This window comes from Tupaia chinensis, unplaced genomic scaffold (assembly GCF_000334495.1).
Source record: "Tupaia chinensis unplaced genomic scaffold, TupChi_1.0 Scaffold144682_1, whole genome shotgun sequence".
Lineage (NCBI taxonomy): Eukaryota > Metazoa > Chordata > Mammalia > Scandentia > Tupaiidae > Tupaia > Tupaia belangeri.
In genome coordinates, this window is record NW_006204543.1 from 1,241,052 (window position 1) to 1,250,935 (window position 9,884).

A 9,884-nucleotide genomic window follows, 5' to 3' on the forward strand; every position below is an offset into this window, starting at 1 on the left:
CTGGACTCCTATGGCCCAGCGCCTTAGCGAGGGGTCCTCATTGTGGGGACGGGCAGGTGGGAGCCACACCACTGGGCAGGCACTCCCTGCGCAGCTCCTTGCCTGAGGCCGGGCACACACCACACTCAGCCACTGGCCCTGAGCCTGGCGGCCCGCCATGGTCACACCCTCTGAGTCCCCAGGACCTGCCGGTGCTGTTTCAGCTGGAGGCTCAGGACGAGCCGGTGCTCTGACCCACTCACAGAAAGGGAAACCGAGGCCCAGGACACAGTGTCGTGGGGCGTCACGCCTGACTCGCTCTACCCTGGGAGAGGGGCCTGGAGGCAGGCCCCGAGGGGGACGGTTGCCGCTCCCGGCCTGGCTGCTGGTCGGCAGCTCTGAGCATGGCTTCCTTATGGTCTCCTCAGACAGCGAGATAGACCAGGGAGACGCTGGGCTAGCCCTCGTGCTGCGGCACCCACCCGGCCTCTGCGGCCAGAACCTCAGCCCACGCCTGGTCTGGGGACAGGACCCGGGGACCCAGCTGTGTCACTGCTGTGCCTCTGCATGGCCCCACCGGCCTTTGACCCTGACCACCCACCTGACCCCTCTGAGGCCAGGAGGGGGCTCACCAGAAACCACAGCCCGCCCCAGCCCCGTTTCAATCTACGACGCGAGTCTCCCCACGCAGCGTCCACTCCACACCTGGGCCCCTGCCCCTTCCTCTCGCCCACCCCAGGCCCTGTCGCGTGAGTGGCCCACAGTGACGACGGCGAGGGGTTCCTGAGACCGTCCGGGTATGGAGGCTTCTTCCCAACCTCGTTGCTATGGACACTTGTCTTCCCTGCTCCTTGTGGGAAGGAGGCCCACCCCCCGGGCCCCGCTTTCTCACTGTGCAGGTGTGGGCACTCTCCCTGGCTCACATAGGCCCCACGTCTTCTCTGTGGGGACGGGTGCCCTCCTGCCTGGGCCGCTCGGCCACTGTGGCCCTTGTTTGCAGTGAGACAGGTCTGATCAGACCTGCATCATCCTTCCCTGCCCTCTACCTGAGAATGATTTTTAAAAAAGTTTTTTCCTGAGCAAAAGAGAGAGAGACAGCACCCCTGGCAGGGCTGGAGACTGCGATCTGGCCAGGATCCCAGCCACACTGTCCCTGGCGTGCGCAGGGGTCTCTGGGCTGGAACCAGGAATCCCTTCCAGGTAGGTCAGCCTCACGGCTGCGCCTTAGCCCTGCACCACAGTCTGGCTGCTCCACCCGAGATGTTTTAACTGGGATCACAGAGACCCGCTGTGTTGGTTTTGTTTAAGAAAAAAAAAAATCCGAAGACGGAAATGCTTTGCTCAAGGCTGCCCGAGAACAGGAGGGAGTGGGCCGGCATCCGCCGCCTGCCCGCCTGCCCAGTGTGGAGGGGCTCTGGTATGCACCGCCAGGTGGGAGGGGAAGGGCCGCGCAGAGAGGACCCCCAGCTCATCTGAGTTAATTCCACGAACAAGTTGATCACTCAACGGGCATGCCCAGATGGGCTCTGAGCACGAGTCTTCGTTGGCTCGATGAGTTTGTAAAACTGGGGTGAGGGGCTCCGGGGACCACAGGGCAGGGAAGGGGGTCCCGACCAGGCTGCGCCTTAGCGAGGTGTCGGTGCGGCGTGGCAGTGGGAGTACCTGGCTCTCTGTCCCACGGGACAGGTACACTTAACAAAGCCTTGGAACAGGAGTGAGGCAGCCCCAGGTGACTGCCCGTGGTCCCTGCTGGCCAGCTTCCAGATGTGTGGACTTTGCTGTCGCCGCCCAACCCGCGCCCTCCCCCTCGGCCGCGGCCGCGGCTGCTCCACGTGCCTGGGCTGGACGCAGAGCCTGCAGGGCCGGCCGGGAGGGCCTGAGCTGGGATGGCCCTGGGCGGTGGCCCTCGGGTCTCGGCCTTGGCGCCAGCCTGGCGGGGGCGGACACCTACCGTGTTCTTATAGAAGAAGTACAGCACCATGTTGGCCAGGCGGGAATAGCACCAGTGTCCGTGGACGATGAGGAGCCGCTCCAGGTACCGGAAACGCGGCACCGCGAAGTCGCTGGCCATCACCGCCTGCAGGGGAGGGGGCTGCGTCAGCGGGGATGCCTTGGCCTCGGCCACGCGGGTCTGTCCCTGCTCCTGAAATCCTTGCTGAGACCTGGAGGAAGCCTGTTTCAGATGCAGGGCGTGGCGACCCCGTCACCTCCTGGGCACCGCTAGCACGGGGCTGGCGTGCTGAGACTCAACACGTACATGTGGGGAGGGCTGGGACAGCTCACGTGGGATGAAACAAGGCCAGCCCGACCCTGACCCGAGGCCGCCGCGTGGTCGTTACCTGCATGCCCTCCTGGCCCGAGATGCCCACGCCCACGTCGGCCACCTGGATCATGCTGACATCATTGGCTCCATCACCTGAGAGGGCAAGGCGGGAAGAGTCGTGTGAGTAGAGACGTCGGGACCAGACGGCTCCACACGCCCTGGCTCCCGGCTGCGTCCTGGGGAAGAGGCGCTCTTTCCGGGGGAGCCTGGGAGCAGCTGCCCCCCAGGGAGCAGGTCACGCCCGGTGTGGGTCATGGTCATGCTGCTGCCCTGGCTGAGACGTGACCGACGCTCTCGCGGGCGGTCCCTGCCCTTGGAGGCTCCACTCTGACTTCCGTTCCTTCCCGCAGGAGACCTGGTCTCTGCCCGCCTTTGGAAGATAAGGTCTCAGCACCACGCCAGCCTGCCTTGGCCTCCGGGCATCAGCACACAGGCTAGCCTGTGGTCTGAGGGGGGCTTGGGTTTGCACGCAGGCTCCCACGCAGCCTTGGCCCTCAGAGCAGCAGTGCCCGTGTGGGCTGCTGCCGGCCTGGCTGGACTTGACCTCGTTTTCGACCACCCCAGACACCGGAGACAAGGAGGCCGAGCCGACACCACCAGGCCATGCAGACTGTCCGCTGCTGCCTCCGACACCCGTTCAGGGCACCCCAGAGGCCGCTCCGGGCCCTTGAAGGCCAAGACGCTAGGACAGACCCCTTGGAGGGGACATTCCTGCGGGGCCTCTTTCCTCAGCCTGGACGGGGCCACGGCTGAGCCCGCCCGCATGTCCCCGGCTGTGTCCCACATCCTCGGTGACTGTGTGCCCCTGGGGGGTGCAGTACCATGTCTCCATGACGACCATGCTGGGCGAGGCCAGGCCTTCTCCCCAGCCTCCCCCTGGATTCCAGCTCGGGACTGCCCAGACACAACATCCGTGAGGACGGGGCAGCTGTCTCCACTTCGGCAAGGAGTGGAAATGCTGGGTGTTTCAGAGCAGCCCCAGTCACCGTGGGGCTATGTGCTGGGAGACGGAGCTGCTGGGTACCTGGCACTCGCCACTTCCCTGGCCGCCCAGACGGGCGCTGCAGAGCCCTGACCCTGTGCTGGGACCATCGGAGCCAAGGGGCAGAGCTGAGGCCGGCAGAGAGGGGCTGCATGCATAGGGCGCGCGCTCGTGGAGGGGAGACTGAGACGGAACACGAGCAGTCACCCCTGGGGGAGGCCACGTCACCATCCCTTGTCCTTCATTCTCCTCCTGATATCTGGGCACGCACGCACGCACGCACGCACGCACGCACACCCGGTGTGACTTTCAAGCTGCCAGGCCTGGGATTCCAACTGTGGTGGGCCGTGTGGGATCCGGCACCATAACCACTATGCCACCTGCTAGCCCCTAAAGGTGGATTTCAGTGAGATGTGGCCTCTGGGGCCTCGCGCGCCATGGCCTCGGGCCCAGGAGGCTCACAGTGAAGGCAGCAGCCGTGGAGGGCAGGCCTTCATTCTGGGGGCGGCGCAGGGTGGGCAGGCTCGGCAGTGGCCGGGGCTGCGGGGGTGGGCGTCTCCGCACCCCTCCCAGGAAGGAACCTGTCCCACGTTCCTCTCCACGTCACAGTGTGACCTCGCGGCGTGTGCACATCGGCTGCCGTGCCTGGGCTTTCCCAGTGGCACCTGTCCGAGCTCACTGCCTGCATCATAGCTGGGCCGTCACCATGGACAGAGGCACCCCACTGAGCCTGGGGGTCAGAGCCACTGTCAGGCGTGGCAGGACTTGCCTATGGCCAGGGTCATGGCCTTGAGCTTGGTCCTGACCAGCTTCACAACCATGCTCTTCTGCAGCGGCGTGACCCGGCAGCACAGGACGCAGTGGCACTGCCGCGCCAGACACAGGAACTTGTCCTCCAGGGCCTTCTCCAGGGCGAACGCCAGGCTCTGGCCGTCGACCACGAGGCTCAGGCTGTGGCCGGTCGGGGTGGGCGTGGAGCCTGGGTGTACAGGGGAGAAGCCCACACTCTCGCTGCTGCTGGTCTTCGTGGGGGCGCCGTGGGGGCCCTTGGTCTGCACATAGTGGAGACACTGGTCCAGCAGGGCTGCACACGCCTCCTGGAACGGACGGCGAGGACGGTGCGGGTCACACAGAGCACGCCACAGACCACGGTCCCTCCCAACACCACCGCGCCAGGAGCCACCAGGCCCACTCACTTGAAGGGACAGAGAGGAGAAGGAGTGGGCCTGGGTCCCACGTACCCCGCCTCCCCACCCGGGTGCAGGGCTGGGACGAACGCCCGCGCTGCCCTGCCCCGACGCTGCCAGCTGCTGAGAGCGAGGGGCCTCCGCCTGCTCCTCTGAGGTGCCAGGGACACCGTGCAGGGACACAGCGGTGTCACAGTAGGAACAGGGGGTGCTCTGGTCCTGGCATGAAGCTCGGACGAGGACCGCCCTGGTAAGGCGGACAGGCACGCCCGGTCCTGCCTCCCCACCGAGCAGCTTACAGGGCTCGGCCTGACAACGTGGGGTCAACACCAACAGCAGGTGGTGTCGACAGTACAAGTGCTGCCAGGGTGCCATGGCAGCCTCGCCCTCAGCCAGCCAGGGGATACCCAGCACGCACATGGCAGCCGCAGGGCAGAAGCCTACAACTGCACTCTCGTCAGAGGGAAACACCGGGTTTCTGTCTCGCAGGAGACTGTCCCCACACCTGACCGCACTCTGCGGAACGACAGCGCCCCCAAGACAAGGAAAGCCTAAGGAGTCGTCTCCAACCAGAGGAGCAGGAGGGAGCCTGGACAGGTCCCGACTCAGGGCAGGGACACCGGGTCAGAGGTAAGGAGCCAGGCAGAGCTAGGACGGGCGGTGGGATCCACAGACACATTACCCCCGACAGAGAGCAGGGGTCGGCACGGAGGACTTCCATTTTATCATCTAAATCCGTCCAGGGGCCTGCGGGCGGCATGGTGGTTGTAGCACTGGACTCCCATATGGCCCAGTGCTGTCCAAGTCCTAGACCCAGTGGCTTGAAAATCACATTGGGGGTGTGTGTGCGTGCCCAAGATCCAGGGAGGAGAGTGGAGCGGGGCTGTGGTGTGGACATCGCCTGCGGGAGAGTTTTCACTTTTCCTCTCACTGTCTGTTTCCCTCCCTCATTCCAGACAGCACATGCGCCCTATGGCAAAAGATAAAGAAAAAGAAAAGAAGAAAAAAGAAAGGAAAAAAGGAAAGAAAAGAAAAGAAAAGGAAACCTAAAGCCATCTGGGAGGGGCCTCGAAGTCCGTGGAGAAGTGGAATGAAGGCGTGTTCTGGCAGGGAGGGAAGGCGAGACCCACGCGTTAGTGTTTTCTAAGAGGTGCTTCCGTGAGGCTGGTGCCGATCATGAGAAAGGCCCCGGCCCGCGTGACGGGACAGCCCCAGCCTGGGCTCCCTTGGCACGGAGATGCCCGCGCTCCCTCGTCTCCCAGGGCAGGGAGAGCTCGCCCAGGCCCCAGACGCAAGCTCAGCGCCCACAGGGACGGGGCGTGGGTTCTCCTCAGGGCAGCTGCTGGAGGTGGAGGCTGGCGTGGATCGCGAGCCAGGCAGAGGGGAGCCCTGGAACCTCACCCGGGACTTGGCGCTGAGGGCGAGCAGCTCCTCCTCCTGGTCCAGCAGCCTGCAGGCGTAGGCGACGTTGAGCGCGGTCTCCCGCTTGTCACCGGTGAGGACCCAGATCTGCAGGCCTGCCTGACGCAGCTTCATGATGGTCTCAGGGACGCCCTCCTGCAGACGGTCCTCGATGCCAGTGGCCCCTGGCGGACATACGGGGCCATGAGCCTCCTCACAAGCCCCAGCCAGTGGGTGGTGCCACCCGCCACGCACACCCAGGTGGGCACGGCCTCACGACTGCCTGAGAGTGTCCACGGAGACAGGGCATGGGCCTACCCAGGGGTCTTGGTGACCCTGAGAATGCACAGGGACGGGAGGCCTCTGGGACAGGACACACGGCTGGGGTCGGGGGCCACACTGGGATTAGTGTCCGATAAGAGGAGACCAGAGGCGATTTCTCTCCCGGCCCCATGAGGTCACACTGAGGAGTGGCCATCGGCCACGCAGGAGCACGCCCTGTCTCCCCAGATGCGGGCCCTGCTGGCGCCCTGGCCCGGGACTCCAGCCTCCAGAACTCGGGGGCAAACGCCCGCAGCTCGAGGCCCACCCGCCGTGGTCTGTTCGGCAGTGCCAGCACATGTCAACACCCCTGCCCTCCTCCTGGGCAGACATGGGGCAGGCCTGCTGGGGATGGATGCGGTCCCACGCAAACTGTCCCTGAGTACCTTGGACACACTTGCACAGCCGTGTCGCTGCGGGCCACCCTGGCTCAGTTCCGCAGGCACCGGGCTGCCACCTGTCCTGCTCCTGCAGCCAGGGCAGTGGTCAGGCCTGGCCTAGCCCCCACTCGTGGAATGTGCCGGAAGGCCGAGTGGGAGCCTGGGAAGGACCCAGAGGAGCAGGGGACGCAGTCTGCTCTGGACCTGGAGGTCACAGTCTCAGAGGAAGAGGACCAGGCCGGGCGTGGGGTCAGGCCTGCTCGGGTGAAGCATCTACACCTTACTCACTGTGCTCGCCCACACCCAGGCTGGGGGGCAGCTGGTCTCACCTCCCCTGCCCAGGCCTCTGGTGCCAGCGGGGGCAGAGCGTGTGGCCTGCATCTCCGCTGGGATACCCACGGGAGGGAGCACAGGAAGCCTGACTTGCTTCGTGACTGTCACTTCACGCAGTCCGCTCTGGCACCGAGCCCGCAGCGTCTCTAGGCCCATCCTAGCTCATGCTTGTTACCCAACACCCAGACCCTCTTCTTCCCATCACACTAGAGTCACACGCTGCAAACCCCCGCTGTGCGGGGCAGGGGCTCCCTTACGCTCCACTGTCCATCCTGGCTCACCCCTGTGCTGCTGGAAGAGCTGTTTTCAGAGAGCACAGTTGCCTCAGACCGAGTGCCCGGTGGGCCGGGGCAGGCACCCCAGAGACCATTCCAGCAGGACCCTGTGGCCGTGGCCGTGCCGGTGCCAGGCGGATCCCACCCATGCCCAGTGCATGCAGAGTGGTGGCCGAGAAGAGCTGCAACGCCCAGGCCCTCCCACCCACAGGCACTGCCAGGTGGAGCCTGTGCTCACCCAGCAGGTGCAGGTTGGTCTCCAGGCGGCTGGCCGACTGGGACAGCAGCTCCTCGCGGTTGTCCAGGGAGGACTCTGCCTCCAGGTGGCCCTCTAGCCAGTCCGCGTACTCCTCCTCGCTCAGGACCTGGTGGGACGCACTGCTGAGTGCCCTGGCGCCCGCCCACGCCACACCCACGCCCGCACCTGCGCTGGGGACCGCCCTCACCCTCTTGGCGATGCACAGGGTGCGCAGGCCCTCCACCGCGTACAGGTCCAGGCAGCTCTGGGTCTCGCTTCTGATCCTCCTCTGATGCCTTCCCCGGGCGTCGTCTAGGTCAGGGCGGAAGCAGAGACACAGTGAGCGCCGTCCAGGGGACGCCCGGCGCGTCTAGGTCGGCGACACTGAGGAGGCCCACGCCAGTCTGCAGGGTGTTAGGTGGGAAGTGCCGCTGGCTTTCTCAGAAGCCCCACCGCAATGCGCACTCTGTCTCAGCCTCGCACGGAAACGAGACGCTCGTGGCTACCAAGGCCTCACGGGTGTGGCCGGCATCTCGCGTCCAACCTGTCTGACAGCCCCACAGGCCCAGACGCTGTCCCGACTGTCCCCGAGTACGCCCCTCCTCTCTGGACCGGAGAGCGTGTGAGCCCTCACGGTGCCAGACCTACCCCGTCTAGACGTGGCTTTTCCTGGGTACCTTAGAACTTTTTATTTTGGGGGGGGGTTAAAATACCCTTTTGGGAAGGACGTTAGAGTTTGTGACGACTGTCTCATTACAGTGACATGTTCGTTGTCTCAAGCTGCCAAGGGCTGAGTGTGCTTGCCAGAGGTGACACAGATGGGGAGAGTCTCCCTAGTGGGGCCGCACTGTGACCCTTCTCCATTTCTTCCCACTCTACTGTCAGCTGGGCTGTGTCACGACTGGGGGGCGCAGGTAAAATTCCTGCCCAAGATGGCCGTCCACGTAAACAGTCACCCCAAACGTTTACGAGCCTTTGGGAGCCCGCGGCCCCGTGACAGGGCACACCGCCTGTCTGGGGCGGGAGGCTGCCGGGTAGCAAGGTACCCCCAGCCCTGGGGTCCCCAAACCCTGGGCCGCGGAACAGTGCTGGCCCAGGTCTGTGGCCTGCCGTGCCCCCCGCCCCATGGCCGTGCACTGCGGGGCGTGGGGCAGTGCGGTGGGTGTGTGTGCCGCCCTGCCCACTGCTTGCTTTGCCACCTAGCCCCAGCTCCTGCAGGGTCTCACGGGACCACAGCCCTGGTGTCAGGTGAGTGTCTGGTCCACGCTGCATGTGGCGGTGGACGTGGGGTGTCCGGTGGTCATGGTGCACTTCCGTCATCTGGTGGTCAGCCCTCCCCACCTGTGTCCGTGCAGGGACCATGGGGACTGTCCCCCTCGCTCCATCCCAGTCAGGCCAGACTGCAAGTGGTGCCAGGGCTGCCCCCAGACAGGACAGGACAGGGAGGGTGGGCCCCTCAGACAGCAACTAGAGACGCCTTCTGTCCACCCCACTTTTACCTTGGTCCCTGGGGGTCGGCCAAGTCCACCCTGCCCACAACACCCACCCCTTGCCTGCCAAGAGCTGGCACCCCTGCTGGAAGAGCTGTGGGTCCCTCTGCTGGCCAAGTTCCCCTCCACACCATGCCCTTCAAGTCTCGGCCCAGCAGCCATGTGGGACTCTAGCATGGAAAGGAGACCAGGGCAGAGGGGCCGTGTGGAGGCATGGCCCCCACCTGCTGGGTCCCCACTACGACCTGGGGCGTCTCCACAAATAGGCGGCAGACCAGAGAGTGTGACCCTGCAGCTGCCCCAGGTCCACAGGGCAGTGGGAGCCTTCAGAATGCTAGTCTAAGCCTCTACCCTCCTCGTTCAGCCTGGCCCCCGACACTCCCGAGTGCCCGGCCCGCCGTCGGAGCAGAGGCGCTGGAGTGTCGAGGCCCCGCGCATCCAGCCCAAGGCCCGGAAGGAGGAAATGGCAGTCCCAGGCACGGGATGCCCTCCACGGCGTTCTCGGGCACCCGGAGTGTCTCTCCCCCAGGTTGGGGCTTTGTGCCCCTCCGGAGGCCAGGCACGGCAGGCCGTACCTGAGGAGCAGGGCAGCAGCAGGCCCATCACCACCGAGTCGGCGCCCTTGGTGTAGACGTGGACCTTGCGGGTGAGCGGGTGCCGGATCACCACAGACATGCGTTTCCGTGTGGCGTCGAAGCCAAGCACATGCAGCAGCTCAAAGCTGAGCCTGCCCAGCCGGGGCAGCTCCACCGCCACCCGGTCCTGCAGCCGGCCCACCAGCGTGCAGCTGTAGGCCCGGGCCGCATACACCAGCGCCGCCTCGTCTGGGCTCTCCGCCTCGTAGCGCAGCTCCGGCTCCTGCTGCAACCCTGGCTCCGGCGCGGGCTGGCGGTCGTGCTCTGGGGCCCAGTCGGCCACCGGGCTGCTGTAGCCATTGCGGGCCAGGGGGGGAGAAGGGGGAACCTGGGGCTCTTC

At 65.5% G+C, this 9,884-nt stretch overlaps 1 protein-coding gene across 1 annotated transcript in view; it reads right to left on the bottom strand.

Moving 5' to 3' along the window:
- Positions 1 to 9,884, bottom strand: part of ATP10A (ATPase phospholipid transporting 10A (putative)) — a gene marked incomplete at its 5' end in the record, with an annotated part of 64,263 nt that overhangs the window by 8,793 nt on the left and 45,586 nt on the right. Inside the window, 7 exons of the mRNA XM_006167290.1 lie at positions 1,931 to 2,056; positions 2,319 to 2,395; positions 4,054 to 4,381; positions 5,873 to 6,057; positions 7,420 to 7,546; positions 7,628 to 7,731; positions 9,485 to 9,880. Coding sequence (XP_006167352.1) covers positions 1,931 to 2,056; positions 2,319 to 2,395; positions 4,054 to 4,381; positions 5,873 to 6,057; positions 7,420 to 7,546; positions 7,628 to 7,731; positions 9,485 to 9,880 — 1,343 coding nt within the window. The remainder of the gene's footprint in view (positions 1 to 1,930; positions 2,057 to 2,318; positions 2,396 to 4,053; positions 4,382 to 5,872; positions 6,058 to 7,419; positions 7,547 to 7,627; positions 7,732 to 9,484; positions 9,881 to 9,884) is intronic.